At 49.0% G+C, this 20827-nt stretch overlaps 1 protein-coding gene across 1 annotated transcript in view; it reads right to left on the bottom strand.

Annotated features, from left to right (window-relative positions):
• LOC119953676 overlaps positions 1-20827 on the bottom strand; it is a 66700-nt gene that overhangs the window by 34160 nt on the left and 11713 nt on the right. Inside the window, exon 3 of the mRNA XM_038778231.1 lies at positions 3093-3244. Coding sequence (XP_038634159.1) covers positions 3093-3244 — 152 coding nt within the window. The remainder of the gene's footprint in view (positions 1-3092; positions 3245-20827) is intronic.

Genomic DNA, 20827 nt, shown 5'->3' with positions numbered 1-20827 from the left:
GGAGGGTGGGGGTGAGGAGGAGGAGGGTAGAGGTGAGGAGGAGGAGGAGGGTGGGGGTGAGGAGGAGGAGGAGGAGGGTGGGGGTGAGGAGGAGGGGTGGGGGTGAGGAGGAGGAGGAGGGTAGAGGTGAGGAGGAGGAGGAGGAGGGAGGAGGAGGAGGGTGGGGGTGAAGAGGAGGAGGGTGGGGGTGAGGAGGAGGTGGAGGAGGGTGGGGGGTGAGGAGGAGGTGGAGGAGGGTGGGGGGTGAGGAGGAGGAGGGTGGGGGTGAGGAGTAGGAGGGTGGGGGTGAGGAGGAGGAGGAGGGTGGGGGGTGAGGAGGAGGAGGGTGGGGGTGAGAAGGAGGAGGGTGGGGGTGAGGAGGAGGAGGGTGGGGGTGAGGAGGAGGAGTAGGAGGAGGAGGGGTGAGGAGGAGGAGGAGGAGTGAGGAGGAGGAGGAGGGGTGAGGAGGAGGAGGGTGGGGGTGAGCAGGAGGAGGTTGGGGGTGAGGAGGAGGAGTAGAGGAGGAGGGGTGAGGAGGAGGAGGAGGAGTGAGGAGGAGGAGGAGGGGTGAGGAGGAGGAGGAGGGTGGGGGTGAGGAGGAGGAGGGTGGGGTGTGAGGAGGAGGAGGTTGGGGGTGAGGAGGAGGAGGGTGGGGTGTGAGGAGGAGGAGGGTGGGGTGTGAGGGCGAGGAGGGTGGGGGTGAGGAGGAGGAGGGTGGGGGTGAGGAGGAGGGTGGGGGTGAGAAGGAGGAGGAGGAGGATGGGGGTGAGGAGGAGGTGGAGGATGGTGGGGCGTGAGGAGGAGGAGAGTGGGGGTGAGGAGGAGGAGAGTGGGGGTGAGGAGGAGGAGAGTGGGGGTGAGGAGGAGGAGAGTGGAGGTGAGGAGGAGGAGAGTGGGGGTGAGGAGGAGGAGAGTGGGGGTGAGGAGGAGGTGGAGGAGGATGGGGTGAGGAGGAGGTGGAGGAGGATGGGGGGTGAGGAGGAGAAGAGTGGGGGTGAGGAGGAGGAGGAGGAGGAGGAGGGTGGGGGTGAGGAGGAGGAGGAGGTTGGGGGTGAGGAGGAGGAGGGTGGGGGGTGAGGAGGAGGAGGGTGGGGGTGAGGAGGAGGGTGGGGGTGAGGAGGAGGAGGAGGTTGGGGTGAGGAGGAGGAGGAGGGTGGGGGTGAGGAGGAGGAGGAGGGTGGGGGTGAGGAGGAGGAGGAGGGTGGGGGTGAGGAGGAGGAGGGTGGGGGTGAGGAGGAGGTGGAGGAGGGTGGGGGTGAGGAGGAGGAGGGGGTGAGGAGGAGGAGAAGGGTGGGGGTGAGGAGGAGGAGGAGGGTGGGGGTGAGGAGGAGGAGGAGGAGGGTGGGGGTGAGGAGGAGGAGGAGGGTGTTTGTGGATGGGAGGTTCGCGAGCTTGGGGGAGTTAGAGGGGAAGTTTGGGCTCCCCCCGGGGAACATGTTTAGGTACATGCGGGTTAGGGCGTTTGCTAGGCGGTAGGTGGAGGGGTTCCCTCTGCTGCCCCCACGTAGGGTACGGGACAGGGTGCTCTCCGGGGTGTGGGTTGGAGGGGGGAGGATTTTGAACGTGTACCACGTCATGCAGGAGGTGGATGAGGCCTCGGTGGAGGAGCTGAAGTGTAAATGGGAGGAGGAGCTGGGTGAGGAGATTGAGGAGGGGACGTGGGCGGATGCCCTGGAGAGAGTGAATTCCTCCTCTTCCTCTGCGAGGCTTAGCCTCATACAGTTCAAGGTGCTGCACAGGGCCCACATGACCGGGACGAGGATGAGTAGGTTTTTGGGGGGCGAAGACAGGTGTGCTAGGTGCTAGGGGAGCCCAGCGAACCACGCCCATATGTTCTGGGCATGCCCAGAGCTGGGGGAGTTTTGGAAGGGGGTAGCAAGGACGGTGTCGAGGGTGGTAGGATCCAGGGTGAAGCCATGCTGGGGACTCGCAATCTTTGGGGTTGCAGTGGAGCCGGGAGTGCAGGAGGCGAAAGAGGCCGGGGTTCTGGCCTTTGCGTCCCTAGTAGCCCGGCGGAGGATCTTGCTTCAATGGAAGGATGCGAGGCCCCCAAGCGTGGAGGCCTGGATCAATGATATGGCGGGGTTCATCAAATTGGAGAGGGTGAAATTTGCCCTGAGGAGATCAGTACCATGGTTCTTTAGGCGGTGGCAGCCTTTCCTGGACTTCCTGGCAGAACGGTAGGATAATTGCCCAGCGGCAGCAGCAACCGGGGGGGGGGGGGGGGGGGGGGGTTATCTATATCTCCTTTTTGTAGTTACGGGGGGGGGGGGTTGGTTTTGGGGGTTAGTGTGTTTTTCTTTTTGTTGTTGTTAATATTGTTTTCTTGTTGTTATTTTCTGTTTTGGATATGTTTTTTATAATCTCAATAAAAATTATTTTTAAAAAAAAATTAAGATATCCGAGAGACTTGTTCGAACAGAAATTTTCCATTATTAGATAATATTGTTGTCTCCAACTTGTATTGATTTTTGCCGTCACTTGATGAGTCCCATTGTGTGCCGGAATGTTGTCAAAGTTGTTCAGCTGACCAAATACGTTAAAGCATGCTAGGTTATATGCTCAAATCCTGGAGCATGGTTTGGCTCACAGACCATAAAGCACTGCACAAAAGGCTACTTAATAAGATAAGTGCCCATGGTGTTGAGGATTAGCATGGACAGAGGATTGGCTAATGGAAGACAGAAAGTTGCATTAAGAGCGGCATTTTCAGGATGGCAACCTGTGTCAAGGTGATCGGTGCTGGAGCCACAATTATTTACAATATACATTAATGACTTGGGGAGTGGGAAGTAAATATACTACGGCTAAGTTTGCGGATGGGTCGTTAAGTATGTTCAAGGTCGAGACAGACAGATTTTTAATCAGTAAGGGAATAGAGGATTATGGGAATAAGGTGAGAGAAGGAGTTGAGGATTACTACATCAGATCAGTCATGATGGGCTAAATGGCCTACTTCTGGCCCTACATCTTATGGTCATATAGAACTCGTGGTGAGGGTACTGCTAACACCAAGCCAAGCTGATAGATTGTATTGTTTTTACGCAGTGAGGCTACAAACTTTTTGTTTCACAACTGCTCTAACAAAACTTATTACTGTAATGTTCAATTACCTGATTAATGTCTTTGCTTTACTGGCATCACTTCCTTCTCCATTTACCTTGAGCAGTTTGTCTAGTGTTGGGATGTCTTCAAAGGAATGTTTCATAGATTCAGATGGAAAGGAGTCCAGAAACACCTTTTCCAAGAGATCCCTTGTATCGGCCTAAAGGAAATAAGATATTTCAGCTGCAATATTCTTTGATGTTTCACTTTTTCAAGATCACAAGATAATTAACAGGAAATTCCATTCAGCCCATCTTATTTGTGTGTGTCAGCGTCACTCAGTTGATAGCACACTAGCCTCTTTTTCACCAAAGTTTTAGGTTCAAGTCTCATTCCAGGGCTTAAATCTAGCTCCAATGCAGAACTGAGGGAGTGCCGCACGGTCAGAAGTGTCATCTTTTGAATGAGACGCTAAGCCCAGGCCCCACCTGAATGTAAACTATCCCCATGACACTAATTTGATAAAGAGCAGGGGCATTGTGCTGGCCAATATTTATCGCTCAATCAAGGTCACAAATAAAAGATTTACTGGTCAGTATCACATTTCTGTTTGTGGGAGTTTGCTATGTGAGAGTTTGCTGTGTGTAATTGTCTTCTATCAGATCACCGCTCAGACACGCTCTGTGCAGGTTAAAAATAAAAATAAAATCAAGCTCACCAGTTCTTCCTTAAAACCTGCATATTAGGCAGGTTCTTCTCTGCATTACCTCCATCACTTGATTATCTATTCTGTGTCTAAGCAACCAGCACTGGTGTGAATGTGCCTTGTTCAGAGCACTACACAGTTTGATCGTGCGGAGGGATCCAGAGAGGTAGTGGAGAGATAGAGCTGGGCTTCATCTGCAACCGAGTAAGCCTTTATTTGTTGGGACCACCCTCACCTGGTTCCATTCATACCTATCCAATGGCAAGCAGAATGCATCTCCAATTAGCCCCCAGCACCATTACTGCTGTAATCCCTCAAGAATGTATTCTCGACTCTTGCTGATCGATACGTTGATCCTTGGATATGCGTGCCAACTTCCAAATGCACACTGACGCTAAGTCAGTCTGCCTGACCCCTCCAATTGGCTTGGTGCTGTTAGCCAGCTGACCTGATATTCAGAGCACAGAGAGCCACAGTATCTTTCAACTGAGTTTAGGAAAACTTCTCGCTCATTGCTGCCGGGCTGAACCAGATTGTATTCAACCTCCGTGTCCTATTGAACCTCACGCGGAACTTCAGGCCCCATTCCGTAACATTGGCTGCCTTCATTCCTCTCTCAGCTAATTTGCTGCTGAAGCCACCATCCACATTTCTGTCACCTCCAGGCTCAAACCAATTCAATTTTCCCTTCAATGACCTTCCATCCTCCAATCCCCTTAGACATCAACTCTTCTGAAACCATGATGCTGATAGTTTGCCCATCATCAAAATGTTGCCCTGCATAATCCTAGCCTTACTGAACTACAGTAGTTCCCAGTCCACCAAAGTCTCCAATTGAAAATTCTCCTTTGCCCTTCTGGTTCCCTCCTCTCCTTTAACATCCATTTATTTCACCAAGGTCATACCTTGTTATGGTTTTATATTTTGAGATTGCTGTCCATTTTTCCATTGAAAGGATTTGGAAAGAATTAAAGCTGAACGCGTGGATTTTAAATTGAAGGGAGATGGAAAGGGACTCACTGGGCCAATTCCAGGGATAAGGGGATTGTCACTGGAGAAGCGGCTGAGTAAAAGCAGGCAGCATAATCTAAGACCCCTCCAACCCGGATTGTTCTCTCTTCTAACCTCTTCCATCGGGCAGGAGATACAAAAGTCTGAGAACACACACGCTAACAGATTCATAACAACTTCTTCCCCGCTGTTACCAGACTCCTGAATGACCCTCTTATGGACTCAATTGATCTTTCCATGCATCTTCTCTACAGTTGTAGCACTACACTCTGTATGTATCACCCGATGTTTATGTCTATGTATTTATAGAGTGATGGAGTCATAGATGTTTACAGCATGAAACAGGCCCATCGGCTCAGCTGGTCCATGCAGCCCAGTTTCTATCACGAAGCTAGTCCCACTTGCCCGCATTTGGTCCATATCCCTCTATACCCACCCTGCCCATGTAACTGTCTAACTGTTTTTTTAAAAGGACAGAATTGTACCCAACTCTATCACTGCCCGTGGCAGCCCGTTCTAGATGCTCAGCACTCTGTGTGAAGAAAGTTCCCCTCTAGTCTCTTTTGCATCTCTCTCCACTCACCTTAAACCTATGCCCTCTAGTTCTAGACTCCTCTACCTTTGGGAAAAGATGTCGACTATCTATCTTATCGATGCTCATCATTATTTTATAGACCTCTATAAGATCAACCCTAAGCCTCCTACGCTCCAGGGAACAAAGTCCCTGGAGGCTATCCAGCCTCTCCTTATAACTCAGACCATCAAGTCCTGGTAGCATCCTCATAAATATTTTCTGCACTCTTTCTAGTTTAACAATATCCTTCCTATAATAGGCTGACCAGAACTGGACACAGTATTCCATGTGTGGTCTTACCAATGTGTTGGACAAATTCAAAAAGACGTCCCAACTCCTGTATCCAATATTTTGACCAATAAAACCTAGCATGCTGAATGCCTTCTTCACCACCCTGTCCACCTGTGACTCCGCCTTTAAGGAGCCATGAGCCAGTATTTCTAGATCTCTTTGTTCTGTAACTGTCCCCAACTCCCTACCATTAACTGAATAGGTCCTGCCCTGATTTGATCTACCAAAATGCATCACCTCACATTTATCTAAATTAAACTCCATCTGCCATTCAATGGCCCACTGGCCCAATTGATCAAGATCCTGTTGCAATCTTATAGAACTTTCTTCACTATCCACCAATCTTGGTGTCATCTGCAAACTTACTAACCATCCCTCCTACATTCTCATCCAAATCATTAATATATGTCACAAATAACAGTGGACCCAGCACCGATCCCCGAGGCACACCGCTGGTCACAGACCTCCAGTTTGAAAAACAACCCTCCACAACGACCCTGTGGCTTTGGTCGCCAAACCACTTTTTTCTCCAATTGGCTGCCTCGCCCTGGATTCCGTGAGATTTAACCTTTTGCAACAACCTACCATGCGGTACCTTGTCAAAGGCCTCGATGTATACAACGTCGACTACACTGTCCTCATATAACTTCTTGGTTACCCCTTAAAAAAACTCAAATTCGTGAGACATGACTTTCCCCTTACAAAGCCATGTTGACTTTCCCTAATTATGAAAATGAAATGAAAATCGCTTATTGTCACGAGTAGGCTTCAATGAAGTTACTGTGAAAAGCCCCTAGTCGCCACATTCCGGCGCCTGTCCGGGGAGGCTGGTACGGGAATCGAACCGTGCTGCTGGCCTGCTTGGTCTGCTTTAAAAGCCAGCGATTTAGCTGAGTGAGCTTAACCAGCCCCTGCTGGTTTAGCCCTTACCTGTCTAAATTAGGTAATTAGCCCTTACCTGTCTAAATGCCTGTAGATCTTGTCCCTCAGAATACTTTCGAACAATGTATCCACTACAGAAGTAAGACTCACCGGTCGGTAGTTCCCGGGCTTATCCCTACAGACCTTCTGGACCTTTCCCATCCCTTGTGGATCCGCACATACATGAACCTCTGTTTATCCTTACGAGGCCCTACCCTCTCCCTAGTCACTCTTTTGACAATAAGAACACCATCACCTAATCTCCGATGCTTTTAACTGGACAGCTCTTACAAAGAGTTACTACAAGCAAGAGAGGCTGAATGGCCTCCTTCTGTGCTGTATGATTCTAATCTCTTATTCGCCAGAAAAGTGACGGAATAAGTCAACAAGAATGCTATCAAGTGGCACTTATTCAGCAATGCCCAGTGTTAGTTTTGTAAGGACCACTGCACTACAGCATTGATCCAAACTTGTACATAAGACCTGAATTCCAGATTGAGGTAAGTGACTGCCCTAGACATCAAGGCAGCATTAGACAGGATCTAGCTCCAATCTCAGTATATCTGAAGTCAGTGGGGATCAAAAGGAAAGTGTTCCAGTCGCTAGAGTGATATTTCACACAAGTGATAATGAATGTGGTTCCGAATCATCTCAGCCCTGGACACTGATGAAATAGTGGAAGATCGTGCAGCAAAGACCCTCTTTCAAAACAAGGTCAGAAGTTTATTAATGATCGTATAGTACTCTGCTCAATTTATCAGATAATGAGGCAGTTTATCTGTGTACAGCAAGACCAGGGCAACACCCAGGTTTGGGGTATCCAGTGGCATGTGACATTTACACTGCCTAAGTGCATATCCACCACCTACAAGACACATGGTAGGAGTGTGATGGGACACTTTCTATTGGTCCGAGTCCAGCTGCAACACGTGAAGCTCAACACTATCCACAACAAAGCTCTCTGCTTCATTGACATCCCATCCGTGAGCTTAACCAGCCACTCCCTCCTTTACCCTCAAGATTGTGGCTGCAGTACACTTCCTACAATTGCACATATATGACAGTCCCTTCATTACCACTGGGTCCAAATTCTGGAACACGAATAGGATTGTTTGAGTAACTTCACAACAATTGACCTTAGTGGGTCATTAAGGTGCCACAATCAATTACCTTTTCAAAAGATAACACATGCTGACCTTATCTGTGCCGTTTATTCTAGAAAATAATACTATAATTATATTTGGAATATTAAATTCATTTCCACCTTCTAGAATGAGACAGATTTCTGCAAATCATTGTCATTCAATTCTGCCACAATGTCCTGCATTTGATTTCCATTGCTTCCAGCATTCACATATATGCATCTTATTGTAGATTTGTATTGTTTCACATCGTTGTCTGCGTTTTATTAAGACCATAAGTCACAGGAGCAGAATTAAGCCATTCGGCCAATCAAGTCTGTTCCACCATTCAATCATGGCTGAGATGTTTCTCATCCCATAACCCCTGACTCCTTTATGAATCAAGAACCTATCTATCTCTGTCTTAAAGACACTCGGGAAAATAATAAAAGAAAAAAAATAAAATTTGAAGAGAAAGACACTCGGTGATTTGGCCTCCACAGCCTTCTGCAGCAAAGAGTTCCACAGATTCACCACTCTCTGGCTGAAGAAATTCCTCTTCATCTGTTTTAAAAGATCGTCCCTTCAGTCTGAGGCTGTGCCCTCGGGTTCTAGTTTCTTCTACTAGTGGAAACATCCTCTCCTCATTCAGCCTATCTAGGCCCTCAGTATTCTGTAAGTTTCAATGAGCTCCCCCTTCATCCTTCTAAACACCATTGAGTACAGACCCAGTTTCCTCAACTGTTCCTAATATGACCAGTCCTTCATTCTGGGGATCATTCTTGTGAACCTTCTCTGGACTCTCTCCAAGGCCAGCACATCCTTCCTTAGATATGGGGCCCAATATTCCAAGTGGGGTCTGACCAGAGCCTTATGCAGCCTCAACAGTACATCCCTACTCTTGTATTCTAGCCCTCTTGAATGCTAACATAGCATCTGTCTTCCTTTTAAAAAAAAATATAAATTTAGATTACCCAATTATTTTTTCCATTTAAGGGGCAATTTAGCTTGGCCAATGCACATACTCTGCACATTTTTTGGGTTGTGGGGGCGAAACCCACGCAGACACGGGGAGAATGTGCAAACTCCACACGGACAGTGACCCAAAGCCGGGATCGAACCTGGGACCTCAGCGCCGTGAGGCAGCTGTGCTAACCACTGGCCACTGTGCTGCCCCGCATCTGCCTTCCTAACTGCTAACTGAATTTTCATGTTAGCCTTAAGAGAATCTTCAAGTAGGACTCCTAAGTCCCTTTGTGCTTCTGATTTCTGAAGCATTTTCCCATTCAGAAAATAGTCTCTGCCTCTATTCTTCTTACCAAAGTGTATTCCATCTGCTACTTCGTTGCCCACTTTCCTAGCCTGTCTAGGTCCTTCTGCAGCCTCCCTGCTTCTTCTAGAAAAGTCTGCAAAAATATGAGGGGCATGGACAGAGTGGATAGTCAAAAGGTTTTTCCCCAGGGTGAAATGTCCACGGCCAGTCACAATGACTGAATACATCTCCATCTGTGATCTCAAGCTTGAGGGAGGGGACACCCAGACTGAAGGCCAGATGCGGGTGAGGGAAATCCAAGGGGCAGCCCCATTCTAGTGATGAGAGTGACCAGTGTGTGCGATCACTGCCGGCGATGTTCCTGGACTGGCTGCTCCCAGGTCAGGATGGCCAATGGATCAGGGGATCAGTAGCTGCAATACCAACTTGTCCCTCAATGTAGCTGGCAATTTCATTGATTACAGCGCTGGAAGAGGATAGACTCCAACAGCGACACTCGGAAAGACACTAGATCAGGACCAGGAGACCGCAGGCTGTATCAGTCTCACAGGAAGCATGAAGGCACCAAAGATGCTCCAGGGTATACAAAACTCCCATATCCTTCATGGGGCACTCAGGCTGACTAAGGAAGCCTTATCGCACTATCTATCTTTGCCTAAAAACATTCAACTGGGTAGCCTTGGGCTGGTTTAGCACAGTGGGCTAAATAGCTGGCTTGTAAAGCAGACCAAGGCCAGCAGCGTGGGTTCAATTCCCGTACCAGCCTTCCCGAACAGGTGCCGGAATGTGGCGACTAGGGACTTTTCACAGTAACTTCATTTGAAACCTACTTGTGACAATAAGCGATTTTAATTTTCAACTGCGTCACTGGGCAGGGAGTTCCACAGATTTACAACCTTTTGGGTGAAGAGGTTCCTCCTCAACTCAGTCCTAAACCTGCTCCCCCTTATTTTGAGGCTATGTCCCCTAGTTCTAGTTTCACCCGCCAGTGAAAACAACCTCCCTGCTTCTATCTAAGCTATTCCCTTCATAATGTTATATGTTTCTTTCCGATCACCCCTCATTCTTCTAAATTCCAATGAGTATAGTCCCAGTCTATTGAGTGTTTCCTCATAAGCTAATCCTCTCAACTCCGGAATCAACCTAGTGAATCTCCTCTGCACTCCCTCCAGTGCCAGTTCATCCTTTCTCAAGTAGTGAGACCAAAACTGTCCACAGTCCTCCACGTGTGTCCTCACCAGCACCCTATACAGGTGCAACATAACTTCCTTGTTTTTAAACTCCACCCCTCTAGCAACGAAGGACAAAATTCCATTTGCCTTCTTAATTACCTGCTGCACCTGCAAACCAAATTTTTGCGATTCATGCACAAGGACACCCAGGTCCCTCTGCACAGTAGCACACTGCATTTTTTTACAATTTAAATAATAGTCCATTTTTCTGTTATCCATACCAAAATGGATTTACCGGCATTGTACTCCATCAGCCAGACCCTTGCCCACTCACTTAATCCATCTGTACCCCTCTGCAGACTTTGTGTCCTCTGCACACTTTACTCTACCACTCATCTGTGAACTTTGACACATTTCACTTGGTCCCCAACTTCAAATCACCTATTGCTGTTGTCTGCTGCGCCCTCCACAACCCAGCTCTGCCACGGGGTGAAGAGCTTCCAGATGGCGACCTTGAGGAGCGCCATGTATCCTCGCAGAAGGAGGATATGCAGGAGGGTACTGAGGAAGAGCCTGAAGAGGAAGCCGAGGATGGAGGCCAGGCGGGACGAGGGTGCGCATGAGCAAGAGGGTTGGAGATGCCCTCATCGTTTCCTGGTTCATGGAGATAGCTAGTTCATGGAGACGTTTAGTTCAGTGGACAACTTGGTGCCTCCCCAGGACATCATCACCCCTCTGTGACCAGCTGATGAAGATGGCCAATCACCCACTAATCAGGGAGTTGGGACGGGGCGTCCTAGAGTACCTGCTGCCCAGTCAATGTAGGAGGGTGATTCCCCTCAGAGGTACTGCGTATGTCTGACACCTGCCTGTCTGCTGCCAGCATGCTGACTTCATGGCTCATGCCGGAGTGAGGTTGAGCACTACATTTTTCTGTCCTTGTGCTTTAAAGGGTATTAGGGGTGAGAGTTTAGGGTTCCCTGCATCATGAGTGAGCCATGTCACTGTGAAGGAAACAGTCACAAGGAGAGGCCCTCATCTTTTTGAGAGAATGGAGGCACAGTGAGAACAACTGTGTCTCGATGGTGAGACGCTCCATGCCATTAGGAAGAAACATTCGCTTCTGAGGCGTTAAAGTGGTGTAGAGCTATAATATTCAATACAGTGACACCCCAATGTCACATTGCGTATTCAATGCAGTTGACAGCGTCCCAGAGATTTTTGAGCCTAATGCCACCTATGCCTATGTTGTGAACCTACAATTCCTGAACCTTTTGTACCCTCCCACTATGTATAGCTGAGTCCCCAGGATGCACATCTGAGGGGGAGTTGGCTGCTGTCTTCGACGCTCGGATGACTGAGATGCCTTTGACAGGCGTCCTCTGGAGGGCCGAGACCTCCAGGGCCACGGCCTACTTTCGGGCGTCACCCTGTTCTGTCTGCTGTGCTCGAGGTGTGGCCTGACTCCAGAAGGGGGGAGTCAGTTTGCCTGGTCAATCCCCGGGTCTCTTGCGTGGAAGGCGCCAGGCTGTGCTCCAGCGAATCCTCCTGCTTCCTCGTGGGTCCCTGGGTCACTCCATGGGAGAGAGGGGCATCTGGAGAGAGATCTTTTGTGAGTGCCACAGAGAATCCAGCACAGGTTTGTAGAAACAAACAGAAAGTAACTTTATTCCTCACAATATGTACACAGCAGCAGTAGCTCACCACTACATCCTTCCCTAGCCGATCGGTACCACACTTACCAGCTCTATTTATACAGCTGCAACTACTAGTGATTGCGCCCCCTCCCCCCTCACTGGGGAAGCTCACACTCCCCAAGAACCATGGGATTGTCCCCAGCCAATAGGACTCGGGAAGGTTATAACAAGATCCAAAAGCACCGCCGTCCTCTGGCACAGGCAATCGTGGATGCCCACCAGTGTCTGCACCATGAAGTTGAAGCCCTCAGCCACTGAGGGACTAAGCCACTCTTCTTGGTGGCACAGTAGCACAGTGGTTAGCACTGTTGCTTCACAGCACCAGGATCCCAAGTTCGATTCCCGGCTTGGGTCACTGTCTGTGCTGAGTCTGCACATTCTCCCAGTGTCTGCGTGGGTTTCCTCCGGGTGCTCCAGTTTCCTCCCACAAGTCCCGATTACAAGGTAATTTGGACATTCTGAATTCTCCTTGCGTACCCGAACAGGCGCCGGAATGTGGCAACTAGGGGACTTTCACAGTAACTTCATTGCAGTGTTAATGTCAGCCTACTTGTGACAATGAAAATTATTATTATCTCCCGCCAAGCATCTGACTTCAGGCACAAGGCTTTCCACTGTGACTGCCACCCTGGCAGTGTTGGTGAGGGTGCCTCCCATCGTCGGCACAATCCTCTGTGAGAGAAGACTTGGGACTCCTCCAGTCGGTCTTGCAGCAGTGTCACGGTTACCCCTTCCTGGTATTCCCGTCTCTGCCTTTGCATCTCAGCAGCTGAGGGATGAACGATGCCAGAGACACGGCACCTGGTTGGGGCACAGCTGAGTCCTGGGATCCAGCAGACCTCTAACTGTCCCATCCCTGGGACGTTCCTACCTCCGCATGATGTACATCAGCAGCAGTGTGGTGTGCATCAGATAGTCACCCAGAAGCTGCCTGCTATGATCGCCCACCGAAGTGTGGCGGAGGGTGTGGGTGATAGCTGTCACACATTATCTGTGTCCACCTCGAGCATCTCCTCAGAGCTTGTATCGAGGGATGGTGGTGGAACGTGGTTTGTGGACAAGCCATTCTGATTGGGTAATTTTCCTCCAAGGGAAGGGACATGGCATTACTATATGGACAGGGCAAAGGTCTGGGACACACAGAACTAACATGGGTTTGGCAGCTGGATTAAAGTGAAGAGGCTCCTCACTTTGCTCCCTTTGGCCCACCTTGCTCTCAGCACAGGCATGCTCTTGTTAGTCCCCTGCGAGCTCCAGTGCTCTCTCCTCACAGGGAGTCAGGATCCTCAGCTCAGCCATGCTGCCGCCCATTCTCTGCTCGCTCGTGGCAGTTGTGAGCAAGCTTATCCTGCAGGGAGACAAATGGGGATGATGGGAGCAGGCGGCCTGCTGGGTGAGATGGCGATGATACCTGGCATGAACTGTGATGAAGGGAGTACCTTAGGCGGTTGGGTGGTGGGGCCCTGTTGAATGGCATGGGGAGGTGGAGACTGAAAGGGGGAGTGGTGAGAGGAGACATGAAGTACTTACCCTGAGGACGTTGTTCATTTTTCTTCCCGGCATTGCACGTTGGTCCTCTTGTGGAGGGTGCTGCCACTCACCAGCACGGCCATTGCCTTCCAGGAGCGGTTTGTGACCATGCTGGAGGGCCTCCTCTCAGCACGAAGGTAGATTGTTGCCCTTTCCACCTCCACAGCATCCAACATTCTTGTGAGGATGCCCTCAGTGAAATGGGGAGCTGGCTTCTTGGCTGCCAGCCTCCTGGCTTGGATTGAGACCGAGTGCTGTTGAAATGCAGCACCCCCTTGATCGAACTGTACAAATTACCCCTAGGGCAGGAAAATTATGTGCTTCGTTTTTCACGTGGGGAAACGTTTTTTCAGCAGGTGTCTAAAAACTACGGTCCAGATGGCGCCACTGGGGTCAGCATTGATTTTTGTGCTGAAACTGAAACGTAAGCCAAATCTTGGGACAATTCCACCCACTGACTTAATTGCATTGCATCCTACATAGAATAGTAGAATTCCTACAGTGCAGAAGGAGGCCATTCAGCCCATCGGACCTGCACCAACCCTCTAAAAGAGCATGCTACCTATGCCCACTCCCCAACCCTATCCCCAAAACTCCACCTCAGCTGCACATCTTTGGACTGTGGGAGGAAACCGGAGCACCCGGAGAAACCCACACAGACAAGGGGAGAAAGTGAAAACTCTACACAGTCACCCAAAGTTGGAATCAAACCCATGTCCCTGGCGCTGTGAGGCAGCCCTGCTAACTACTGCATCACAGCACCAGGGCATCTCCCGCCCCAATCACACAACCGGACGGGTGGGGTATTTGGTTGTAGCCCTCACATTCAGCAACAGATTTATTCCTCATTGTCAAAGCTGTCAATACTAATGAGTGGCTATTCACCCAATCATTGGGGGCAGTTCAGAGGATGCTCACTACGTTGATTCCAGAGATATGGGGCGCGATTCTCCCAAAACGGGAGAAATCGTAAAGCTGCCGTAAAACCCGGGCGGGTTTTACGGCAGCGCGCCCCTTCCCGACCGGGGACCGATTCTGGTCCCCGGTCGGGGCTAGCAGCCCGACGCCGTCGGCTCCGGCAAGACGGGCTTAACGAAAATCGTTAAGCCCGCTTGCCGGAGTTAGCGCCGGCTGACGCGTCATATGACGTCAGCCGCGCATGCGCAGTTTGGAAGACTCCAACCCGCGCATGCGCGGGTGACGTCATCGCGTTTTTGCGCGAAACCCGCGCATGCGCGGGCCGGGTTGCCCCTCAGCCGCCCCGCGAATGGATACTGCGGGGCGGCGGAAGGACAAGTAGTGCGCGGGCATCGGGCCCACCGATCGCGGGCCCATGGCACCCTTGGCACGGCCGTGGTACGGCCGTGCCAATCGGTGCCATGGTTATTAATAGCGAGTTTGTGACGCCGTTTTTACGAACGGCAAGACCAGGTGTGTTTGCCGTTCGTAAAAACGGCGGAAAGGGCTGGGACTTCGGCCCATCTAACAGCTGAGAATCGCTGCCGGCCGTAAAAAAACGGCGGCAGCGATTCGGGTCGGGACTTCGGCGGGGGGGTGGGAGAATAGCGGGAGGGCGGCAAAAATGTCGGGAAGGCCCTCCCGCTATTCTCCCACCCGTCGTGGGGGGCGGAGAATTTCGCCCATGGGGTTTGTTGTATGAAGAGGGATTGAGCGTTTTAGGCCTATACACGCGAGAGTTTAGAAGAATAAAGTTGACCAAAGGTGATAAGGCATGGATGATATAGATGTGGAGCGGATGGTTCCACTTGTGGGGCATTCTAAAACGAGAGGTCATTGTCTTGGAATAAGGGGTAGCAAATTTAAAACCGAGACGAGGAGAAACTATGGGCTGGATTCTCCATTATTGGCACTATGTCCTCACGCCAACGTCAAAACTGTGGAGACTTACGTCAGAAAAACTGGTGTGAAATGGCCACAAATTCCTTGCCCTGCAGGGGGCTAGCAGGGATCCGGTGTAGATCTAGTGCAGATATGGCCCCCGCACTTCCGGGTCAGAGGCTGCACATGCGCACAGCGGCAGCCTCTAGCGGCCGTGCCATGCTCCATGGCGGACTCGGACCACGGAGGTGGACTCAAAAATGAAACCCCCCCGATTGGCCGTGCGTCCGACCCTCAACGTCCGCACAAACATTTACCGGTCGCTTATAAGGCCCCCCCGCCCCCGCCCTCCGACCGGCCCACCTTCGACCATGGCGTCCGTGGACTGAGTCCGCAGCTGCCACGCTCTAATCCTAACTGGCAGGACCACATTAGATCCACGCCATCGGGACTTCGGCCGGTCGGGGGTGGAGAATGGCGGAGCGGGCCTCTGGCCCCAGGTGGATCCCAGGCGGCGCGGTGTACTCTCCGAGTATGCCGCTTTTCGGGGCCTGCAGAATCAGGGAACCAGTGCCGGTCCCGATTTCTTGCGGGAAAATGGATTCTCCGTCCCTGCACCTGCCGTGATTTCAGCGCCGGGGTGCACAGAATCCAGCCCAACTTCTCTCAAAAGGTTGTGAATCTGTGGAATTCACTACCCCAGAGTGGGACAGTAAGTAAATGTAAGGAAGAGACAGAGAGATTTTTAATTGGTAATAGGTTGAAGGATTATGGAGAATGGTGGAGTTAAGACCAGGATGAGATCAGCCATGATCATATTGAACGGTGGAGCGGGCTCGAGAGGCTAAATTGCCTACTCCTAGTTCATGTGTTCTAAGAAAGAACTACTCTGGCTGATTTCACCATCCAGCTCCTGGTCTGGAGCCCTGTAGGTAACAGCACCCCAAACTCAAATATGGTGTCCATGATCAATAAGGGGATTTCTTGATTTACAAGGGGATCAGGGGTTGTGGGGAGATGGCAGGAGAATGGGGATGAGGAACAGATCAGCGATGATCAAAGGGCGGAGCAGACTCAATGGGCCAAATGACCTAATTCTACCCCTAAATCTTATGAGCTGCGAGAAATATAGTCATAGTAAGTTGAGCAAATTCAAAAGGTTTTAGATTGGATTTATGGACATGTTTTTTTGGGGAAAGCAGTAAACGTTTCAGTGTTGTAGTCAGGTGCTGTTTAAGTTCTGTGTCAACCAGAGTTCAAAATACACGGGGGGTGGGGAAGAGATGGGCAGGTTCGCCCTCGAAACCTCATAAATACTGTAGTCTGCGAAAAATCAACGGCAGTGGTGTAAAATATTTAAAGAAAGGTCGCCGTCATTCATAAACTTTAACCTCCCCAGTTTTTACACAATTCGCCACTTGTGGAGCTGCAACTCTGGCCGGGAAGGGGATTGGCTGCTTCAAATGTGGCTGTGTCTTTCTGCTCCTTGCGTTGTGTATCCAATGCAATGTATCCGGTGTTAACCTTATCCCAGGGTCTCTGCATTCGCTTCACCCCGGGGCTGGGCTGCAGTGTGGGCGGATGCAGCCAGATTTGCATCTATATGCACTGCCCTCCCTCTGATTCTCTCCCTATTAAGTCTGGGCTGTCTGTTGCTTGCGTTATTTTCATTTCAATGTGAGCTCTCTCGCTCCTTCCCAGGAAGGCACTGATCTGTAAAGTAGTCAGGGTTTTAATTCGGAGCTGCCAACTACAATTCATCCAGCCCAGCCGACCTCGCCTCTCCAGTTTCACTCCCACCTGTTTTACCCCACCTGCTTTCGATATACCTAATGGAAAATTAAATAAAAAACAACCTTCGTCTTCCCTCGACAGTAAACAGACCGCGGCGATTTATAGATCGGCACTTTCCTGGCAATCCTGCAGAGGAGGGGAAACCCTGGACATATTTCAAACTGAGGTGTTGCACCCCCTCCACTCGCATTGTCACGGCGATGGGGAGTGGGAAGCAGCGCTCTGAGTGGCATCTGATTATTCCATCTACTGTAACCGACAAGGCCGAGAGTGACAGCCAACAACCACTCACAATAGAACATAGAACATAGAACAGTACATGAAACAGAACAGGCCCTTCGGCCCTCGATGTTGTGCCGAGCCATGATCACCCTACTCAAACCCACGTATCCACCCTATACCCGTAACCCAACAACTCCCCACTTAACCGTACTTTTTTAGGACACTACGGGCAGGGACGGAGAATCCATTTTCCCGCAAGAAATTGGGACCGGTACTGGTTCCCTGATTCTGCAGGCCCCGAAAAGCGGCATAGAACCAATGTGTCGGGGTACGTGGAAAAGGCAACCAATAGCCCATACTTGGGAAGGGAGGAGGGGAGGGCAATGGATAAAAATGTGCGTCTATGCTAAAATAGGGTCACGTATAGTGATCATGAAAAGGAATCTAAGAAAACCCAAGTAGCCCCAAATCAAAAAGCAGCTCTCCACCCAAATTAAGTCAGGCAAAGAGCCCTGGAAAAAACAAAATATTTTCACCGTGCTGCCTTGCAGCGCCAGGGACCCAGGTTCAATTCCAGCCTTGGGTGACTTTGTGTTGAGTTTACACTTCCTCCCGGTGTCTGCGTGGGTTTCTGCCGCGCGCTCCAGTTTCCTCCCACACAGTCCAAAAATGTTCAGGTTAGGTGGATTGGTCATGCTAAATTGCCCCTTAAGTGTCCAAGGCTGCACAGGTTAGGTTATGGGGATAAGGCTGGGGAGTGGGCCTCGGTAGGGAGCTTTATCAGAGGGTCAGTGCAGACTCGATGAGCAGAATGGCCTCCTTCTACACCTTAACGTTTCTATACACAGAGGTAGTTTATGATCTCTTACAGATGATGTCCAGAGAGAAAATAAATGTTGCCTTATGCACATCAAACACTTTTGCTCACTCCCAGCTCAAGTGTTCTCCTGGTAATAGTGTATATATTCAACCTCCCTGTGGCAGAGGGGAATCCAGTAGCGAATACAGAGCAAGGTTATTGCAACATCACTGACCTAGATCCTGGGCAGGTTTAGGCATGCTCCCAATAATTAGGAATATGATATCTGCTTACGGGTGCGGCTGTTGATGTGACAAAGATGTGACAACTATTCAAAACTAAATGAATATGTTCAACTTTTGTAAATCGCTGATCTGCTTTGTGTTAATTATTTTCTGAAAATTGCTCCTGAAAGAATATTTAGAAGAATCAAATAAAGCTGAAGATGTCCCACAAGAGTCCTGTACTTTTACAGAAAAATGCTAGGCACCGTGTTTTTAAAATCAACGTTTCCTTTCTCATGACATTAATTGAAGGTAAAAACGCCATAGTCCCAGATGACCATAGGCTGTTTTCCTCTTTGAGGGGGAGAGCTGACTGGTGGTGGTTTAACCGGAGGATCACCACACCTTAGGTGAGGGGCAAGATTGAGAAGGTGGGGCCTTCATGAATAGTTATTTCTCAAATACATACTGGGGCCTATACTTTTCTGCATTCTAGTACAAACTGGTTTTTAAATTTAGTAGTAGTGACAATACTTCAGGCCTTCAGGCTCTAATGACAGCCGTATCTTTATTACCCTCCAAAGTTTAACCCAATAGCTGCGCAATGCTGCCAAAAAGACCTTGCAACATCATCAGCAGCCAACTTCAACTGAACCTTAGCAATAAATGCTTCCTCAATATAAATGCAGCAAATTTACAAGGGAGAGAAGTTGCTGTACTCCAGCAATTTCTGAAGTCCAGAGGACTTATAATGTGGAGATATTTTATTTCTGAAGCCATTACTGTTGATTGCACCAGAAACACTTCCTGATAACCTTCTGTATAATTAGCAGTCAAATGCCTCTGGAAAGACGATCGTTAGTCACCCTGTTTGCCTGATGTGGGAGGTCAGCTTTATTCATTTGAACCCGGTTATGAATGACATCAGTATTTTGCCCTGGGATTGCATGCGGTTTGAACTCAATTAACTCAGCTATCATAGCTGGAAAAGGTTCAACATAACATCCAAAGTGGCAAGACTGATTGACAGCGTCATATTTGTGTATATTTTGAGAACGTCTTTCATCTAAATTCTTCTTGCCTCCCAGCTTGTGATGGTGGTAAGTCTCATGGGTCATTATAAATCCTCACTCTGTAACTCACAGCATGATGGCTAATCTAAGTGCCGCATCATTTGTCACAGAATTGGAATTGTTATGGCGCAGAAGATGGCCAATTCGCCCTTAGTGTCTGCATCGGACCTCCAAACGGGCATCATGACTTAATGGCATTCCGCAGCCTTTTCCACGTACCCCGACACATTGGTTCTATTTTATTATTAACAAACCTTTAGTTTATAACCATAACCAAAAATCACACTCTCCATTGTTTATCCTTCCAATTTCTGAAGTCCAGGGGATCATGAGAACATTAATAAGGGCTACTATTCAATCCCTGGGTAATAATACCGTATATTGTATACTTAAGGTCAAACTTTAATTTGTCAGGAGTAACATCTTGCATGAGGTTGTAGCAAGAGAGAAATATCTGGTTAAAGATTGAAAACCAGTGGCGGTACGGTGGCGCAGTGGTTAGCACTGCTGCCTCACAGCACCGAGGACCCAGATTCGATCCCGGCCCCAGGTCACTGTCCCTGTGGAGTTTGCACATTCTCCCAGTGTCTACGTGGGTCTCAGCCCCACAACCCAAAGATGTGCAGGGTAGCTGGATTGGCCACACTAAATTGCCCCTTAATTGGAAAAGAAGAATTAGGTACTCTAAATTTATATATTAAAAAAAAGACTTTAAAAATAAAGAGATTGAAAACAATGCTGGTAGCAATCTTGAATTAAGAGTATCACCCGAGAGCAAAAATAGATCATTCAATTTTTTTTTAACATTTCAATTAATTTTAGCAGGAGCATCCAGCAGAACTTAGCGTGCGTATTAGAAAGGTAGATCATAGAGTTAGCCCAAGCCAAACCAGAAGGCTGTAAGGCAACAATGCAGAACTGAGGAGGTGCAAGAAGATGACATTCAAAAAAAGAAAAGCAATGACAGCTCAAGGTAAAACAAGGCACACAGCATCTTGATATAAATAGGAGGCAGGATAATAGCATGATCATTGGCTGAATGATTTGTGACACACCAGTCCAGGTAAAAGATGATGGAAGTGAAACAAACCTATGATCTGAAAAAAATGATACATTAAATAAATCAAATCAATGCCCGATTCCAAAATTTAATTATGGGCATGAAAGCTTTTTATGTGCATTGGATTGTCAGCAGGGCAGCACGATTGATACAAGCACATAAACTGACCCCAGCACTCAGTGGGGACATTTTAACTGTATTTTGGGGACTGCAGCTTGAATTCTGTACAGAATATTATATGGTGAAACTGGCGTTTCGGTAAAAATCTCATCCAAGGTATAAAAGAACCTAACCATATGTACACAATACCTAGAGCTGTGCAACAGCAAGTTCAAAACTATCTAATTTACTAACACTTCATCGGGCGCACACAGATGTCTGCCAGAGCAGAACTTGTAACTGTTTAGTTTAAACTTGTTTGAAACTCTTAATATTAAATAGTACACAGTACTGTGGTAAAACCAGCAATCTTGTTCCAAAGAACTGGAGGGACAGA

The sequence above is a fragment of the Scyliorhinus canicula genome, chromosome 2 (assembly GCF_902713615.1).
Source record: "Scyliorhinus canicula chromosome 2, sScyCan1.1, whole genome shotgun sequence".
Taxonomy (NCBI): Eukaryota; Metazoa; Chordata; class Chondrichthyes; order Carcharhiniformes; family Scyliorhinidae; genus Scyliorhinus; species Scyliorhinus canicula.
Note: the sequence above shows the minus strand (reverse complement) of the source record. Positions and strands in the feature narration are given on the sequence as shown.